Consider the following 21,075-nt stretch of genomic DNA (forward strand, 5'->3'; position numbering starts at 1 on the left):
AGCTATACGCCTTGGAACGCTAAGCGAGGAGAGACCTTAATGACTATTAAGGATTCCTCCTTTGTTAAATGACCTCCTAGGTTAAGGGGAGACTCAAAAACAAGAAACCCAAATGTCTACTGCCATTTCCACCGAGATCATGGACACAACACGGAGAATTACAGGAATCTCCATGACGAAATCGAGGAACTTATCCACCATGGGTACCTGAAGAACTTCGTTTTGTGAGAAGGGAGGGGACAAGCAGACCCACAGCTAGATCGACAGGGGGACCAGAGGAATGGCCCCAAGGTCAGCAGGCACAATGAGCAACCACCATGATAGTTGGTAGAGGAAAGACTAGTCCACGGGGTAATTAACATGATCATCGGCAAGTCCATCATCGTCGGATGTACATCATATTGGGCGCCACACACTCCATTTCTAGGCGCCCAAATCTCGGCCCTACATAATATTGGGCATCCTCTCATTCTCTTCTCAACCTTAGGATCAACCCAGAACCATCCTAACCCTTCATTAGAAACCTTAGGGCACCCATATCTTTGCTAAAACCTAACTGATGCCCCCCCCCTCTTTCTCTTTAATCCCATTTGTATCCATCATTCTTTATAAAAAGGATCCAAGGGCTCCTGAGAAGGGGTTAGATTCTGCCCCTAGGTAAGACAGAAAACTAATCTTGAGAAGTTCAAGGGTAGAGGAAGAGGAGGATGCCCAGGCAAGAGGAGGGGTTCTTGCTTGCACTTCACCTAAGCCACTACTACCACCTCTGGATTGGGATCTCAACCATTAGTCTTAGATTTAATTTATGTTCTTTCATTTCCAGTTCCATTTTTTCCTTTCTTCAGTTTACTTTCATTTTGTTTGATTCTTGTTTTCTTTTCTGCAAATCTGGAATTCGGCCAAGTAAGACGGAAGGCCTAGCTCGAGAAGTTCGAGGGTCAAACGAGATATCCGGAGACTGCTACCTTTGATCGGATTACAAACTTTTTATTTCGTTCCTTTTATTTATTTATATTTCTACACTTTTCACTTCCAGCATTGTTCAAATTTTATTTTAATGAATTTCAGTTTAATTAATTAAATTCTATGTTTCTGCAACTCTTAATTGTGCTCTCTTTTCCATATTTAAGTAAATAACGATTTTTCCTTCTTTTACCTGTTGATACGACCCATTCTCACCATTTACTACGTTTATAATTGTTTGAGAATCAAAAAAAATTTATAAATATTAAAACTGGTGTTTTGAAGTGGTTAATGACACGCTTCTGGACACACCAGGACTCAACTTCAAGGTTGGCCCTGCACCATGAAGATGGCACCAAGCTGAACATGGGTGGTAGTAGTGGCTCTTCTGAGGTTCCCAAGGAAGGTCATGTGCTTACTAATTCAACAAGGGTCATAGATGTCCAAGGCAAAAAGCATTCTAACGTTCCACTAGGAAATGAATCCAAGATTGGGAATATGAGCTATGGAATTCCATTTTCTCTCCAACCACTTACTGTGATGATTGTGCCATACTCTATACCTGTAAAGGTGTCTAACCCTGTGGGTGCACCCAATACATCAGGAATTTCTGGACCTTGTTGTGACGTCTCCAATTTTTTTTGTGAGGCCTGAATGTGGACTGCTTTGGTTGTGACGTCTGGAGGAGCCAATCAACGTGAAGGTCACGACCTGATCATCTGTGATTGGAGACCACCTTGACTCTCTACGTACCTCTTTGCTATTTTGTCAAAACTTCTGAATATTCATTGAAGCGGCTTTTAACACCCACGGTAAAAAGGTAATTGTCAACGGACGATTTCAGCTTTGCTTCCGATTTATAATCTGGTCTCCATGCCTTGCTGCAATCAACTCGTTATCAAAGATTATTCTATCCGAAAACATCTAACGGAGTCATTTTTTTCTTTTATCCTTGCAATATTTCAACTCGCCTGCAATATTTTCAAAGGAAGAATCAAAACCTCGAAGGGGATATACATTTTTTCCCTAAAAGCTGTCAAAGGATGAATCTTTTCTCCACATTCATCTTTGCCTTCATCTCTACCTCGTAACAACGTCGAAGATATTATAGGATCTACTTTCTCTCGCATCACGTCTCTTCCAAGAAAATGGTGGTAATGACATATTCCTAACAAAGACAATAACAGTACACCGACTCAATGGTGGATGGCATCATGGCATCACTTATTTCTTCCCTCACATTGTTCATGTGTTTTCAATATGTTTAATCAAATAATTAAAAGTTTTGATGTTTATTAATGTCATTTTAATTGTTTATTATTTATAAATAACAAGAAATAATAGAAAATTGGATGTAGATTTTGGATCCAATCCACTTCATCCTTAAATATGGAAGAGGATAAGATAAGGAAGGGTTTTACATTTTTATGTATGGGAAGGATTTGGGTTCTCAAAATCCAATCTTCAAAACTAGACTGGAAAACTGGGAATCGGTAACTTGACTGGTTCTGTTTCACCCCAGAACCACTTTAGGCCAAAAATCGTTGATTTGGTCAATGAACCACAAACCTGGGTAGTTGAACCGTCGATACGGACCAGATGGCCAAACTATTTGATCCGAGAACTAGTCCCCATAGAAAAAAAAAAAAAAAACTTGAATATCTTAAAAGTCCCTAGTGCAAATATGGGTATGAGTAAATTACTTTTCAAAAATTTATGAATAAATATTTTAATTGATATGAATAGATTTTTAAAATTTATTGATATGAACAAATTAATTTTCAAAAAATTTTAAATTTAATTAATGAAGTTTCCCCCCCTTTTTAATTATACTAGGCTTTTATAAAATAATAAGCTTGCTAAATGGCATGTTGTTATTGTAAATCTTGAAATTTTTGTGAGTACTACATACGTAATTCATGTGCATGTGCACTGACATGGCATGGAGCCGGATCACACAGTCCTTTGAATTTAATTAATTAACATCAAATCAATGTGACATCTGAAAATTCTTTCACTGTCCTTGTCTTATTTAGAAAGGCCGTTTAACTTCATAGACCACGGTGACCGGATCAGAGGCTGCTTTGCTAGTCAGTGGTCACCGTTCTAGGTGAATGACATAGACAAAGAAAAGAAAAAATAATTAACCTGAAATAAGATATTAGACATTTTGGACCCACGATGTACTGTTTCAACAAAAAGCAAGACCGTAAGAAGATCAAATGACGTAATTATTGATAATAATTAAATATCCAAAATTTTCAGTAAATGTCATTAGTTATTAATGTTTCATTAACTATTGATTGTTCAATAAATATGCGTATGAATAAATTAAAATTTTCAAAAATTTATATATTAATAAAAATATCAAAATAAATTGATCATTTTATTTATTTTAACTATCCTATACTTATAATGTTTGGGAAGTTTCCACTTTTGTTACAACGATGAAACTAGAGGTAGGATGATGTGGCCAAAGACTAAGAACCTAATGATGTAGCAAAATGAGGGGCTTAGGTAGGTGTAGGATAACCCATATTGAACCCAGCTTCATGTGTTTACTTTTCATTATTTCAAAGTTGAATTTAAATTAATAAATTTTACTTTTATTAAATTTTTATTTATTTAGTAAATTGTTATTGAGTTATGATATTATTCTAAGTTTATTGGTGTTTAAAATTTTTAATAATGTTAGAAATTTTTATTATAAATTATGTATAATATAATTATTGTTAATTTTAACAATTATTATTATTATTATTATTAAAATTAAAAAAAATAGTAATTTGTTTTAGGAAATTTTCTTAAACTAACCTTGCTGTTTAGCTAATTGTTAAACTGTAGGCTTACTATTTATAAATTTTCTTAGAGCACCCAAACTGTTTTTGGAAATAGTGTCATGGTACTTATACTTAAGGCTAAGCTATGTTGATTTTGTTGTTTAACCTAACTTTGCACCATTTCCCTTAGGCCGAACTGTGTTGATTTTATAAGATAAGGAGTCTAAGACCACCATGTTTAGGGTGAATAGGGTGATCAATAATATAAGAAACAATTAATGAAGCATGTTCAAAGTTGAATATCGCCTTATTGTATCTTTCAACTTGTTACTTTCCAACGACTTTACTTGTTAGAAAGAAATTTGTTTCTTTCTTACCCATATGCTTCATAAGAACATCCAGAAATGCAAAGAAAGTGATTGTAACAAACTTGGTCACCCATAACCTAAGTTCATTCCACCATGTATTAAGGATGAACCCGAGAAGAATACTTCTAACAAATGTTGAGAAAGGGAATTGAAGATACATACAAAAAAGGGAAACACAACAAACCATGGACTTGAAAGTTGAAGCATGTCATAAATATCAAAAAAAGCAAAATTGGTTAAAATCACACATACACTTGAGTTATAGTTAAGCAATTATAAGACGACAAAGACTACAGTAATTTTTTAAAAGGAATTTTCCTTGTTAAAAGTAATACTTCTACCCTACAGATCTATCTATCTATCTATCTAATCTATCCATAAATAATAAATCGATGGGCAAACGATACACTATCTATCTTGCTATCCAATCTATCTAATCTTCTCAGTCACAAGCGGGAAGTTGGGTGACATGCCATAGGTGAAGTTTCCTCCCTTTTGGATTATACTAGGCTTTTTTACAGTAAGCTAGCAAAATGGCATGTCGTGTTATTGTGAAACTCAATAGAGGACTAAATTAAATTAAATCACCTTTTAATCTTTAAATTTTTGTGAGTATTAGATACCTAATTAAGGTGCATATAACATCAAATTCAAAGACATGACATGGAGCGAGGTCACACTGTCCTTTGAATTTAGTTAATTAATTAACATGTAATATATATATATATAATTAAGATAATTTCAAATCAGATCAGTCACATCGTAGTCGTTAGTGGTGAATGATATAGACAAAGGAAAGAAAGAAAATTACCGATATAATAAGATATTAATTAGATAACTTCAGATCAGATCAGATGTCACATTGTAGTCATTAGTCACAATGATTAGATCAGATCAGTGTCGGTGCCTCACACGCCGACACCTAACGTGTACATCCTACCATGCATTGAGAAAGTACTTATAAATTATTGTTCATTGGAGATATTCCTGTGAAGCTATGTGCCTTACACGCGCCCTACAGCACATTCAAACCGACAACATCTCCCAATGACAAGTCATGTACATGTGGGATTGTGGAGCATGCTGTATGGGGAATAGATATGAATTCATGAAATCCCCCAGAACAGATATTCGATGCCCACATTGTCTACTTTAATGATATGGATGATAATCTCAATGCTGTTGCTCTTCTGTTTCGATTACTCAGGCAACATGGTTATAACATACCATGTGGTAAGTCCCAATATTAATATTTCTCTCTGCAGGTTTCTGTTAGTTATGCACATAATCTGGTATATTATATACATGCTGGTTCTTCAAATTAAGTCTTTAGATATTCAAAAATCGCATATGCAGATGTGTTCAAGAAATTGGGTCAAATTGGGTCAGGTTCGGGATTATGACCCATCATCACCCAATTCGATCGATCCCTGCATAATCTATGACTTATGTTTTTTGGTCTCATTTCCTATTTCTGTTGGTCAAGCAGATGTGTTCAAGAAATTCAAAAATGAAGATGGAAAGTTTAGAGAGAGCTTGGCTAGAGATATACAAGGTATGCTGAGTTTGTATGAAGCTGCATACCTTGGGAAATGTGGAGAAGAAGTTCTAGATGAAGCCCTTGCTTTTACCACTGCTCATCTCAAGTCGTCTGTGGCTACGGATACAACATCCCCTACTCTTATAAAACAAGTGAAGCATGCCCTAGAGCAGCCTCTCCACAGGGGAATACCTAAGATAGAGGCACGACATTTCATCTCTTTCTACGAAGAAGACAAATCACGAAATCAAGTTCTGCTCAAGCTTGCAAAGTTAGATTTCAACAGAACACAGTTGTTATATCTCAACGAGCTAAGCCAAGTATCAAGGTAAGCTTCCCAGTTTTCTCTGAGAATTGAACTTGGTGATAACCTTCATAACTATATATATATATATATATATATATATATGTTTGTATCTGCTCTAATATAATCTCTAACACTTACGTACAGGTGGTGGAAGAATATAGATTTTACATCAAAGACACCTTATGCAAGAGACAGACTGGTAGAGTGCTATTTTTGGACAGTTGGAGTTTATCCTGAACCCCAATACTCTCTTGGACGAAAGATTTTCACCAAAGTAATTGCCATCAATACAATTTTAGACGATACTTACGATGCATATGGTACCTTTGATGAACTCCAGCTCCTTACGGATGCAATCCGAAGGTTTGAATTGAGATGAGACCACAATTAAGTTAACATGGATCTATATCAAAATTTTGACAAGTTGATTTACTTATTAGTTAGTTAGATGTTTTCATTGCCCTTCTCACTTTATATAGTTTCATCATGTTTATATATTTAGGTGGGATGCCAATGAAACTGATAAGCTACCAGAATACATGAAAGTGGTATACCTTACACTCTTAGATATTTACAATGAAATTGAAGAAGAGATGAGAAAGGAAGGAAGATGTTTTTGTGTTTCTTATGCAAAAGAATCGGTAAGTTACACATAATTAAGCAGCAATTAATGGCCGGCTGTGATTAATTTATTTATTTGTTCCATTAATTCTCTATATATATCTTGTTAAATTCGAAGGATGATCAATGTAATTAATTAGATGGCAATGCTCTTTATATATAGTTTATAAGAAATCATAATTAAACTCGCAAGTTAACCGCACCTACGCACTCTTTTTAATTAATAACTCTAATTTTAACTTCATTCTGCCCCGGCCACCAACCCCAGATGAAGGATTTGATTGAAGCCTACCAAATTGAAGCCACATGGTTGAAAGAAGGGCACATTCCTACATTTGAAGAGTTTAGCAAGCTTGGCCTAATTACCAGTACATACATTATGATGACAAATACCATCTTCGCATGCATGGGAGAAATGGCAACAAAAGAGGTGTTTGATTGGCTATCAAAGACACCTGATGCTGTTAAGAGTTCATGTATCATCGGTCGATTCTCGGATGACATCATGACTAACGAGGTATGCATCCATCTAATATAATCTAGCTATATATATATATATATATATATATATAGCTAGCTCTAGCTAGTTAGCATTAATTTAATAATAAATAGAGCTCTTAAATTAAGCTAATTAACCTTGTATTGGTTTGATTCTATCTATAAATTTGAAATTTTGAAGTTTGAGCAAGAGAGAGGACATGTCTGCTCTGCTATTGAATGTTATACGAAGCAGTATGGTGTGTCAAGGGAAGAGGCAAAGAACGAGTTACGTAAGATTGTCACAAACGCATGGAAGGTTTTGAACGAGGAATGTATCACACCGACTGCCGCACCAATGCCTCTGCTAATGCCAGTTGTCAACCTTGCACGCATTATAGAAGTCGTCTACAAGCATGGAGATGCCTTCACCAACGTCATTACAGGGTTGAAAACTCACATCAAACTTGTGCTCATTGATCCCATCCCAATCTGATCAAACCCGGCCTATCAGAATCACATTTGCTATGATCGAGGTCATGCTTCAAGTGTTGTATTTAATGTTTTAATTACTTGAAAATTAAATTCGGACATGTTTCAGTGAAGTTTATTTTAATTAGAATTTTGCCATTTGTATTACAACAATGAGAATTTTGGCATATGCATGCATGCAAGTCATTACAGTAATTAGAGCATAATTTCAGGAGAAAATTTATGATATGAGAAAGATATGGTATAAAGAGAGCTTTGACCAATCAAAACCCATCCATGGTTTTGATAAATAACTCCTGATTGACCACCACGTTTGACGAGTCCACTTGATTGGTTATTGGTTGATAATTCAGGCAGTTTTCTTCCATCTAACGATGGTTGAGAACCTGTTAACATGTGCGCATGGCCAGATCCAATTACCTCTCTCACCAATAAAGCTCTATTGACCTAAGGCAGTAATAATACTACAAATCATTCAAGGTGTCAACAGTTTTAATTCAGGGATCTCCCACCCATCGTAATTAAGAGATCCGAAGAACATCTTCATTCAAACAAGGAACTTTTTTTTTTGGAAGAGAGCCTTTAGAGAGAGAGAGAAAAAGGAGAGAGAAAAATATTTGTGGAGAGAAGAACTAGAAAAACAAGTAGAAAAGAAGATCTGAGATGCCATTATTGAATAACACATGTCGATGTGATTGGGCCCATGAAATGTCATCTAATTGGATATAACCAACATTTCCTAAATGACGACCCGACACCTAAAACATTGAGATGTGGCAAAATCTAAAGCTGAGGATTTCATAACTCCGTATTTTAATTATTTAAGGGCATCATTTCAGGAGTATTTTCGGCCTTAAAATAATCAAAATGTGTCATTTTCTCAATTAAGGAAGTCACATTGCTTAAATGCAGTTTTTGTGAATCTGGTGTGAAGTCCAGTTGAGAGAGGGGTGTTTTTGTGAAAAATTGAGAGCAGGAGGGCGCCTCCTATCTGCTAAACCCAAAATAGCACCCCACCAATTGTATTAGCATTCTCCCCCCTCATTAGCAAACCCCAAGGCGCCTTCTATCTCATTCTTTTCATTCTTAACAAACCCTAACCACCCCTATCTACTCAATCTCTACTTTCCATCCCTTCTAATGTCCATCATTCCTTTTAGGGCACTCTCTTTTTAGCTTTTTAACGCTAGGGCGCCACCTAACATCTAATACTCACCATTTAACCCCTACTCATTAGATCTTAGCCCTCCATTTCATTTTCTTTCTCAGCCATCCACTCTAAGGTGCCACACACTCCTTTTAATCTCCACCTTTCAACCCTAGGCGCCTTAATCTCCACCCTCCATTTCTAGGTGCCCAAATCTTGGCCCTACATAATATTGGGCACCCTCTCCTTCTCTTCTCAACCTTAGGATCAACCCAAAACCATCCTAACCCTTCATTAGAAACCCTAGGCTGCCCATATCTTTGCTAAAACCCAACTGTTACCCCCCCTCTTTCTCTCTAATTCCAATTGTATCCATCATTCTTTATAAAAATTACCCAAGGGCTCCTAAGAAGGAGTTGGATTCTTCCCCCTGGTAAGATGGAAGGCTAATCTTGAGAAGTTAAAGGGTAGAGGAAGAGGAGGATGCCCATGCAAGAGGAAGGGTTCCTGCTTGTAGTTCACCTAAGCCACTACTATCGCCTCTAGATTGGATCTCAACCATTAGTTTTAGATTTAATTTCTATTCTTTCATTTCCAGTTCCATTTTTTCCTTTTTGCAATTTACTTTCATTCAGTTTGATTCTTGTTTTCTTTTCTACAGATCTGGAATTCGGCCATGTAAGACAAAAGGCCTAACTCGAGAATTTTGAGTGTCAAACGAGAGATCCAGAGACTACTATCTCTGATCGGATTACAAACATTTTATTTCATTCCTTTTATTTATTTATTTATTTTTCTACACTTTTCACTTCCAACACAGTTCAAATTTTATTTTAATGAATTTCAGTTTGATTGATTAAATCCTATCTTTCTACAACTCTCAAGTGTGTTTCTTTCCCAGATTTAAGTAGATAACAATTTTTCCCTTGCTTCCTTGTAGATACGACCCGTTCTCACCATTTACTACATTCATAATTGTTTGAGAATCGAAAAAAATTTATTAATATTAAAATTGGTGTTCCAAAGTGGTTAACGACACGCCTCTAGACACACCAAGTTTTTGGCTCCGTTGCTGGGGAGCAATGGAGAAAATTTATTTGCTTTATCCGGATCTATTTCATTATTTCTTCTATTTTTGTTTAATTACTTGATTTGTAATTTCATTTTAATTATTGTTTCTCTTTGATTTTGCAGGACGTAATAGCGAAAGGTGGAGTACCAGAGCATTGGGGGACCATAGGAGAGAAGAGAAGATTAATTGGATTGCATTTCAGGTGTAGTTGTCCCATTTTATTTTTTATTTTTTTTACTTTTATTTTTGAACTCTTTTTCTTGGTAGAATAGTGATTTTTGAATTTTTAATTAATTTTTTTCTAGATCCGATTTATTTTTTTAGTATTATTTTTCTTTCGTTTTGTTTCTAGATCTATTTTCTTCTTTATTTTTATTTCTTGTTTGAATTTCTGTTTTAGTAGGTTTCTTTAATTTTTAGATAAAAAATTTTTGTTTATTTTATTTTATTTTATTTATTACCTCGTAATCATTTTTTTTAGTAGATATTTTTTTCTCGCTTGTTATAATTTTTTTTGGTAGTTGTTAATTCTTTTTAGCACAATTATTTTTTTATTTGTTGTTTGCAATAATTATTTGTTGCTTTATCTAATTTTCTTTTTTAGTTATTTAATTGAATTTCAGTTTAAATTACAAATTTGAATTTAAATTTAAACTTTGATTCAAATCTGAATTTGAATTTGAATTTAAATTTCAAATCATGAATTTTAAAAAAGTTAAAAATAAAGTAAAAAATAATAAAAAAGTAAAAAATAAAAAGAAAATAAAAAGCTAATTAATATTTTAAAAGTTTTGCATTTGAATTTCAGCATTTAGGGTGTGATATTCTAGAGCATGCATCATATAGGTTTATTTAATTGTTGAAATCATTTTGTTAGTGTGAATGTGATAGGTTTTCATTTTATTATTTTAATTATTCCATTTGCTTAATTAGTTTGTTTCATTATTTTATGTTATACTGTAGAATTGCATATTAGAAATAATTGTTCATGCATTGTAATAGCTGCATTTGCTTTGTTTATTTTGTTTTCTTTTCGTTAATCCACTTAAAGGCAATCCAACTTAAATAAAATAAGGTGGGGATTTCATCACCCATCCTTGGCCCAAAAAATCACCATCCTTCATGTGCGGTTCACCCTAAACCCTAATTTAAAATATGGATAGCAAGATCCTTTAGGAAGCACGACATTTGGTTCAAGGGTGTGTTGAATTTTAGGGAAGCTTGTGATTACTTTCCATAACCGGCGGTTGGTGTCTAAGAAAATATGTTAAATGGTTAAGCCTAAGCGAGTTTTGTGGTTACTTAATTAGATCCTTGCAAGAGCAAGGTAAGCATCCCACATCTCCACCTCTTACCTGGCAAACCAAAGGAAGTGGTGTAATTCCATGTAACCTAAAAGGATTCACATTTGTTGAACCACTAGTTTAGGTAACCCTAGGTTAGCCCATAGGTCATGTGTGTGAATTGCTTGTATTTTTTTAATTTAAAAAATTCAAATTTCAAATTTGAATCAAAGATGTGAAACTACAAGCTTTCCATGACATGACCAGTGGGCATCACGTGTATTATGTCCTCTCCACCCCTGATTTAGTGGACTCCTCGCTAATTTCTATATAATACCATAATACATGTATAAAAACAGGATTTTGTTTTCTTTTTTTTTTTTTGGTATTACTAGTAAATGTGCACGTGCATTTGCATGTGGTAGTATCTCTAGGACAAAATTATTTATAACTCATGGGCAGGTAGGTTCTAAACGGTTATAAGTCGGTAGTTTTGGAAGTGAGAATAAAGGATATATATATATATATATGTCCTTTTTATGCCCGTTATATGCTTGAACAAGGGGGGCAGAAATCATCCAATAAAAATTCAAGAAAGAAGGGGCATTCGATCTTTTATAGGTAGTATAGATATAGATATTACAAGGGGGAATTAAGTGAAGAAGGCAAAAAACTGAGAAGGGTGTACATGAGGTCCATTGGCCTTGCCACAGAGATCATGCATGTCCACGGATTTGATCCCATGCCACCGTATTTGGAGAGTGACCATATCTCAGTGAGTCTAGATCTCCTCACAGAGCACTCCTATAATTGAGTCATGTGCAACAAGTCAAGGGTTGAGATGCATCCACATTCGGTTACTATGTGTTCAAGCAGCAACAATAGACAAACCTACGATGTCAAATGTTGTTGTCATGGTGGGTAGTGAATCCATCTCTCTTCAACAACCTAAACAACCAGAATTTTCAGTTGAACATTTTATTATTAATTCAGAACAATCTTCATCCAATGCTGAAATTGGATCCATTGACGATGTAACCATTTCAAATGTTGCACCTAGATGATCAAACATTTTTCACCTTTGCTATATCATATTCTGAATTTATTACAAAAAACATTGGCCTGAGTGCAAGATCTACGTCCATGAGCATTATTTACAATTCAGGCTGCGTTTCCCTTTACCCCGCTCGTCCTAGAGTTGCTGAATCATTATAAGTTGACTATTAGCTAGCCTGTGCCAAACCTAGTGAGAACAATTGTGGTGATCTTGGTGACGACCCATCTTCGAAACCTTCCAATGATAGTGAACATCTTCCAAAGCCCATTAACACTGAGGAAAAACCCCAATGGTGAGGGGTTATGGTATTTCCAAGGCTGAAGGGGGAGAGTGTTGGACAATCCATCCTCTTTGCAAAATTGGATGAAGAAGTACCTTTTTGTGAGTTGCAAATGAAGTTGGCCCTTTAGGATCAATTGGGGATGCCCGAATATGCTAGCCAACAGGATCGCGTTGTGTAGCAATGACGAGGAAAAGGCCATTATGAATGGGCTTCGGTTGAGTGGAACGGTTCATGCTAGACTCTTGGTGAGGGAGGAAGCCTTGGTGAAGGCTAGCCTTAATCCTACCCCCTCAGTACAGACATTCCTGTCGCTTTGCTACTTATGCTTTCTATTGAATTTTGAAAAATTTCTAACTATTTCTGGTTTCTTTCTTGAAAAGATGGATGGAAATAAGAAGGCAAAGTTGCTGGAGGCTGTGGCATCTAAGGGAGTTGTCAAGAATATGCCTCAGTGCCAATAGGAGAAGGTGGCCACCAAACAATGGGTCGAGGCTGCAGTGGCCCGTGACAAGATGATGGCGCAAAAGAACCCTGTGGAGGCAGCCCGAGACCCTCAGGCAAAAACATTTTAGTTGAGCAAGCAACGTTGGCCCAAGGGGACCTCGGGCAGATTACACCAAGGGGTGCCTTGATCTTTTGACCCCCAGGACGAAGAGCCCCTCACCACTTGTTGGGCAGCAATAGTGGAGCATTCGAGAGGGGAATTTCCTATCCATGGCTGGACAACTCAAACTCGGCATGGTTCTCCAAGCAGTCGTCAGTCCAAGATGCAACGCACTATGGACTCGGTCCGGGTTAAGGCCACTGAAGTATGCACATACTTCTCTGGGTCCACTATGTTGTCAAGGTCTTCTTGGAGGAATGTGACTAGCAAATTTTCCTTTTTGTGTATAGATGGTCTCCTGCTCGGTCAACCTTTATGACAAGGTGGAAGTGCAAATCCAACAACTTCAGCAGGCGCAAGAGGTGTTTGAAGGGTAAGAATCCATAATACAGATAGCCGAACCATGCTAGATGGTTGTGAAAATTTTAAAAAATTTCCTAATCCTTTTGGGAATTAAATTCCCTGTGTTTTGAAAAACTGCATTTTTTAGGACTGGAGGATCGGTCTTGCACTAAACCAGACCAAATTTGAAACCGAATAAAGAGGGAGATTTGTACTTGATACAAATACCATAAAAACATAGATCCCAAGTTCATGCCCAAATCAGTCCTAAAACAAGCTTCCACTAAAGATGGCAAAATGTATAGGTGAAGTTGATTCAACAATATAGTTTTTAGCAAAATTGAGATCCAACTACTTGAATCAAACTAAGGATGATGAGACTAATATCCCCTAAATTTCTTACAAAAATAAGAGAAAAAGCTATGAGACAAAAGGGTGCAGAGAGAACTAGGAACTACAAAAATATGAAACTATCTTGGACTAGTCCACCCCCTTCTCTTTTATAATCTCTTATTGAGCTATCTCCTAATCTAGTTAGGAGATAGTCCAGATCTACATCAGATCTGAACTCTAATTACAACAATACCTTATCTTCTTATAAGATTAGGTGCTCCATGCCCAGATTTGCCCCATGGCACATGAAAACTCAAGTTGTCATGTGATAGCTTAATTAATCATATTAATTATGAGCATAACCCAATCAACTATAAGACTCACAACCCAATGGTGTTGCATGGCCAACTTAGGCCTGACTTGTATGGCGTGGCACCCCACAATGACCTCACATAAGTCCACATGGGTTTGGTCCAACTTCTATGAAAAGGCTTGATCGAATTCATTTCTAAATGTAGTGAACCCCTAAACACATCATCACATGCTTAATATGGGCCCAACATTTACACTTAAAGGATACTTAAATTTAACAATCCTATGAAGATCTAAGGATAATTTACTTAACTAAGATAAAGCCCATCAGGTAATCAATATACCTGATGATCAAACACTGCCCGACATAATCAAATTGAATTTGGATAATTCAAATATCTAATTGGTCGAATTCAGATATCCTATTCTTACCGAATAGTTAATTGGATTTGAATTTAGATATGACATGATTTGATTCGATAAATATCCGATCGACTGATTATTTAATTCTTATATATAATATATAAAATATTTTATAATTTTTATATAATAATTAAGTTATATAAATAATTTATTTATTTATATACTTTATATCAATACAATATTTATTTTATATATTTATTAATTATCTAAAATAATTAATTAATCGAATTCGAATCAAATTGGATATTCAAATACTTAATCGGATTTGAATTTGTATATTAATTTTTAATATCCGTCAAATATTGATTCAAATTCAAATATCAAATTTGAATTCGAATATTGCTTGATCTTATTCAAATTTGATCCTTTTACACCCCCATCGACAGGGAAGGACCTCTTCCCAAGCTGCAAGGTGCAGTGCCACACTCACTACTCAAATGGATCCTAAAAATTAAAATCTTTTGCAAACATTTTTTGTAAAACATTAATATATATTATAAATATATTTTGAAAGCCAAATATCAAACACAATTGAAATACATTGCATGCAGTTTAGGTTTCTATAAAAGAGAGTAATCCGTATCATTTACTTTGTCTAATAAAGGGTTTGATCATATCACTATGATCACCCCACTCAAGTGAATACTCATATTGCCCCAAAATACCCAAGTTGTGACTCTTGATGGGTTTCACTAATTGGTATATCAAAGACAACCTAATCCAATACCTAGTGCAGTACCATAATCAAATTTAGGGGTTATGTATAACTTTCCAATTTAATTTCTTAATTTCTTAATTCCAAGGAACACCCTTCTTACTTTCGTAAGTCTCTTTACCTGCTTAATTTTTAAGTGGAGTACATGTAGATCATCATCAAAAATCTAATTAAAATCATTGGATGAAAAAAAAATGTAAAATGACAAGCATGGCGACTATGGGTTGAGGGGAAATGCTTGGAATTTGCAGATGCAGTAGTGTTAATGGACACAAGGTGGAAGGCAGAGGTGTTGAGATGCATCCACATTGGGCTTTTGTGTGTTCAAGAAGATGCAGCTGATAGGCCCACCATGTCGTCTGTAATTCTTATGTTAACAATTGAACCTGTACCTCTTCCTCAACCTACAAAACCAGCATTTGCCTTGGGAAGACTCATTCTTCAACCAAATCACTCTTCTTCATCAGTCATTTGTTCTGCCAATATTGCCACTATTTCTGATGTTTCCTCACGTTGAGAGTTGAGACTCTCTCTCTCTTTTTGATGTTTTACCACTATTTCTATTTCTGATGTATTGAAACCAAGGCAACTATCCACTTTATATAATATAGACTTGAAAAAAAAATGAAAATCTTGACATCGCTGTCCCTTGAGGCATTGAAGTTGATTTTTATTTGCTTCATCCTAGGAGGATAGCAAGACCATGTGCGGCACTTGTAAGAAGAGGTTTTTTTTAAGGAAGGCACGAAACAGAATGAAATGGCCAAATAGGACTCGTCTAGCAAACCCTATATACCTGAGATAAGGCTCAAATGAAATGATGATATGTCTTGAGGAATTCTGTCATTGTTGTCCTTACTTTTTCAATTTCAAGCACTATTGGAGAATCAGTATTTTATTGTTATAAGCACTCTTCCATTTGTATTTTTACTTTTGCTGTGTTTAGAAAAAATGCAAATAAGTATGAAAACAAATATGTAGAGTGTAAAACGGTTCATATAAATTGTAAAATTGGGTTAGTTTGGCATTGACAAATTTACCTTCTTACCAAACAGATTTTAGTTGTAATGGATGCAAACATAAATTCCAATAAAGCATATGCCTTTTGTTTTTTAATCAAAAGCCCACTTGAATGCAAATTTACTTCTTTTTTATTGATGTACTTTTACATCTTATTATCAATGTCAATATGCATTGGTTCCATGTAGTAGAAAGCTTGTGAGCGGATCAATCCAGCTCAGCTCTTTTTGAACGACGGGAGCGATCTCATCTGCCCCCCTGAGAATGCTAAGCCGAGGAAAGTTCTCTATATACACAGTCCTCATGGTGTTATCACCAGTGCTGGCTAATCGGGATAGGGCATCGGCCTCAGTGTTCTCTGACCTCGGGATTTGTTGGATGAAGTGTGACCGGAAGTTGAGCAGAGCTCCTCTTACTTTGGCTAACTATGCTACCATGGTTGGCTCGCGAGCTTCGCACTCACCCATAACCTAATTGACCATGAGTTGTGAATCGCTGCAGACGACAATGTGTTTGGCTTTCACTTCCTTTGCCAGATCCAACCCGGCTAGTAGCACCTCATACTCTGCTTCGTTGTTAGATGCCACGAACTCAAAGCATAGTGCGTACTCCAATTTCACACCACTTGGCCCATACAGAACAATCCCAGCTCTGCTGCCCTGCCGGTTTGACGAGCCATCTACGTGAAGGATCCAAGGTTCCTCGTCCCAGTTCGCGCTTGGCCTAACTAGGAGGGATGCCGCACTGGTTGCTACTTCACAGCGCTTGAGCTCAACCAGCCCGAGAACACCAGGCTCACCTGCATTGGGGGCCTCATGTTCCACCAGCCTGGGGACTTCGGAGCTAAAGGTGCATTCTGCGATGAAATCTGCTAAGGCTTGGGCCTTGATAGCAGTTCGCGGCTTGTACTGGAGTTCGTATTCACTGAGGTTGATAGCCCACTTTGTCAGCCTTCTCGAGACCTCGAGCTTGAGCAATACTTGCCTTAGAGGTTTGTTGGTAAGGACAATAGTGGTGTGAACTTCGAAGTACAGGCGGAGCTTTTGGGCTGCTATGACCAGTGCATAGGCTAACTTTTCTATCTCTAGGTACCTTCTCTCTGTTCCCTGTAACACTTTACTAACATAATAGATGGCTCATTGGACCCGATCTACTTCTCTTATTAGTACCGAACTGACCACCTCGTCACTTGTCGAGAGGTATATCTCTAAAATATCACCCTCTTCGGGTCGGGTTGAGACTGGGATCCTGGCAAGGTGCCTTTTGAGCTCGTCGAACGTGAACTGGCACTCTTCGGTCCATTCAAAACCTTTGTTCTTTATGGCTTTAAAGAAGGGCAGGCAATGATCTGCTAAATTGGAAATGAAGCGGCTCAAGGCGGCTAACCGGCCGTTCAACTTCTGAACCTCCTTTAATTTCTGGGATGGTCTCATTTCTAGGATGGCTTTGATTTTGTTCGGATTGGCCTCAATGCCTCGCCGGTTAACAATGTACCCTAGGAGTTTACCCAAGGTGACACCGAAAACACACTTGTTTGGATTTAATTTCATATTAAATCTACGCAAAATTTCAAAAACTAAATGTAAATCTTGTATTAAATCATGTGAAAATTGAGTTTTGACGACCATGTCGTCTACATAACACTCTACTTTTTTGCCAATTAGTGGCTTAAACAGTTTGTTTACAAGTCTTTGAAAAGTGGTCCCTAGCATTTTTCAACCCGAAGGCCGAACTCGGTTATGAAAGCAGGTTTCTCTTCATCAGCTGAGTCCATCCTGATTTGATTGTAGCCTGAATAGGCATCCAAGAAGCTTAGCAACTCGTGCCCCGAGGTCACGTCCACTAGACGGTCGATCCTGGGAATTGGGAAGTAGTCCTTTGGACAAGCTTGGTTCAGGTCGGTGTAGTTGACGCACATGCGCCATTTACCATTGGCCTTTTTCACCAGAACGGGGTTGGCCACCCAGTTCGGGTAATGAACCTCCCTGATAAAATCGGCTGCAAGGAGCTTCCCGACCTCCTCGTCAACTGCCCTCCATCGCTCTGGGGCTAGGTTGCGTTTCTTCTGTCTAATGGGCCTAACTGCAGAATCAATGTTGAGCCTATGAGTTATAATGTTGGGGTCTATGCCGAGCATTTCTACCGCTAACCATGCAAAAACATCTAAACTTTCGAGTAAGAAACTTACCAATTGAGACCGCAGGGGTTTCTCAATAGAAGAGCCAATCTAAAGTACCCGAGTTGGGTCCTCTGCCAAACCCGGGATGGGGATGGTCTCTTCAGTAGGAGCGGCTCGCTCCGCGAACTGCTCCGTGGGTCGCTCTAGCTCGAGGTCGTCTGCTACCTTGACCTTTCCTTTGAGGGCGGCTACGTAGCACTTGTGGGACTCGAGCTGATAACCTCATGTCACTCCGACTCTGAAGTCTATAGGGAACTTCATCGCCAGATGATAGGTGGAGACTACTGCTCGTAAGGCATGGATGATGGGCCGACCTACTATTACGTTGTACGGGGAGGGGATCGTAACCACCAGGAACTCATGGCTGAGTTTTACCACACTAGGCCAGGTGCCGACCTCCACCGATATAGTGACTCCTACAAGCGGAGTGTTTGTGGGCTTCAGGTCGCTTTCCTAGAGCTGAAGTTGATCGAAGGCTGCCTTGAAGAGTATATCTGTCGAGCTACTCGAGTCGACTAGGACGCGCTTGACCTTGAAGTTATTGATCTTAATCTTTATGACGAGCATGTCATCATGGGGGTAGTGAACCCCCTGCGCATCGTCTTCAGTGAAGAAGATCAGTTCTTCCATCCTTGGCTGCTTTGAGGGGTTAAGCTCTTCCCTGGTGGCCTCGCCGGCTGATGACCGAGTTGCTGCCGAAGTGCAGCCTGCAACAATTGATCCTCTGACAATTACATGGATGGTCCCCCAGAATGGTCTCTCGTCGGGAGGCTGCCTCTACGGCTGTTTTGCTTGCCTGTCGGACTCGGGAGCCTCTTTACTCTACTCCCCGTGCCGACCTGCTTTATTATTATTATGTTGTACAAAATTTCTCAGATATCCATGACGGATAAGTTCTTCTATCTTGTTGCGGAGGTTTTTACAATTTTTGGTACTATAACCGTGATCTTTATGAAAACTACAATACAAGTTTTTATTCCTAACATCGGCCTTAAGCCGAGGTGGCCACTTCACATATGGGGCATCCTTGATCGCCATGAGGATCTCGGTCCACTTTGTGTTGAGGGGCGAATAATCCCTTTCTGCTACCAGAGCTCAGAAAGGCTGAGTTGGCTTTGCCCCCCGAGCTTGGTCCTTCTTCTTCTTGTTGTCACTTGGAGTCGGGGGCTCTGGTTCCCTTTTTCTTTTTTCAAGGGCCTGCTCACCCTTTTGGTTAATACCCTCCTCTATCCCTATGAACCAATCTGCCAGTTCGAGGAACTCGGTACGGTCTTAGGTTGGTTGACAACCACGTGCCATCGGAACTCCTTGTGGGTGATGCCCCGCTTGGCCGTAGTGAGCTGAACTACAGGGTCTAGGTTGGGTATCTGCAGGCAAGCATCATTAAACCGCTTGATATAGATCTGGATGGACTTTCCTTCCCTCTGGACTATGTTGAGGAGGCTTTCTTAGGTCCTCGGACACCTTTTATTGGTGACGAAGTGGGAGGTGAAGACTTGCACGAACTGCGCCCAGCTCCTTATTGAACCTGGCGTGAGGTTTCGGTACCAAGTGCGGGCTACTCCATTGAAAGTGGTGGAGAAGGCCATATACATGCAAGACTCGCTCGCTCTAGCCAGATGCATCTGGGACTAAAAGGCATCCACGTGGTCATTGGGATCGAAGGACCCATCATACTTGTCCAGTGGGGGGAGGGGGACAGTGATACCGTCTGAGGCATATTCAGACTTGGAAACCCATCCACAGAGAGGGGGACGGTGAACTGCCCGATGCAGACAGTGGGTAGTTGGGGTTGATCCTCAGAGGTGTTCTAGTGTCCGGCGTTGCTGGAGGAAGCCATAGGTGTTGGTAATACTGATGAGTTCTTTGAAGAGAGTTGCACAGAAGTTAAAGAAAGGCCTTTTGAAGCATTCCCACAGACGACGCCAAATGATGCAACACAATCTGGGCACTCCTAGTTGGTTGAGACTTGGCTCCTAGCTGTGACGGACGGCACCTGAGAGGAAGAGAAAGGTAAAGGGTTCCCGGGGAGCTCTCTCAACGGGAACACTCCGATGGCTAAGTTAGAACTCTGAGGAAACTCAAAGAAGACAGAGAGTTAAGAGTGCTGAAAGTGCTAGCTTCAATACCTTTGTTTCGTGAGGGCCGGGGTCTTCTTATACTAGAGCTCGGTCACATTAAGCGTAACCGCCACTGCCCTAGCCGTTACTGCCAGGGCTGGGGTGGTAGGCGCAGGCTGCTACTGCAGAGTACAGACTCATCAAGCGTGCCATGCTTTTCAGAGATGACAGGCAGAACGCCGCCTGACAAGGGATGCGGGCACTACCACCGGATCTGGCAGGTATGGTTGTCAGGCGGATCTCTCATGCAGTCTGTCGAGTTGTTGTACACCGACCCACCTGGGGCAGGTTTTCCCTACACCGAGGTACCGAGGTACGCCAAGGTGCTCGCACTAGAGACGAGCCTTAAGCAAGTACGAACAGGAGTTTCGATGGTGCTGCCCCGATGTGTTTCTCCCTCGGGACACTTAGCCAAAAGCTGGGGCGCTCCCTTCTTAGGAAGGGAGAGCTCGGAGCCCCTTAGAAGGAGCTCGGGTCTCACGGGGAGCTCGGGTCCCCTTGCACGGGGGGAGCTCAGGGAGTTCCGCTTCAGGCTTGGGGCAAACTAGGCCTTGCTTCTCGGTGGGTTGTCACACCCGCCGAGTCGTTTGGTCGGGCCTCAACAAACTTGTTACGCCGAGTTGTGGCCAGGCTATCG

General features: G+C 38.8%; 1 protein-coding gene across 1 annotated transcript; it reads left to right on the forward strand.

Annotated features, from left to right (window-relative positions):
* Window positions 1-5,237: 5,237 nt before the first annotated feature.
* On the forward strand, window positions 5,238-7,701 carry LOC148878031 (sesquiterpene synthase 2-like). Its single transcript, XM_088948024.1, has 6 exons — window positions 5,238-5,344; window positions 5,601-5,979; window positions 6,103-6,321; window positions 6,461-6,599; window positions 6,848-7,096; window positions 7,259-7,701. The coding sequence occupies exons 1-6, from the start codon at window positions 5,272-5,274 to the stop codon at window positions 7,550-7,552; spliced, it is 1,353 nt and encodes a 450-aa protein (XP_088804150.1). The 5' UTR covers window positions 5,238-5,271; the 3' UTR covers window positions 7,553-7,701.
* The last annotated feature ends 13,374 nt before the right edge of the window (window positions 7,702-21,075 follow it).

Source organism: Nelumbo lutea, chromosome 1, assembly GCF_056320005.1.
Source record: "Nelumbo lutea isolate HS-2025 chromosome 1, American lotus-T2T, whole genome shotgun sequence".
NCBI lineage: Eukaryota > Viridiplantae > Streptophyta > Magnoliopsida > Proteales > Nelumbonaceae > Nelumbo > Nelumbo lutea.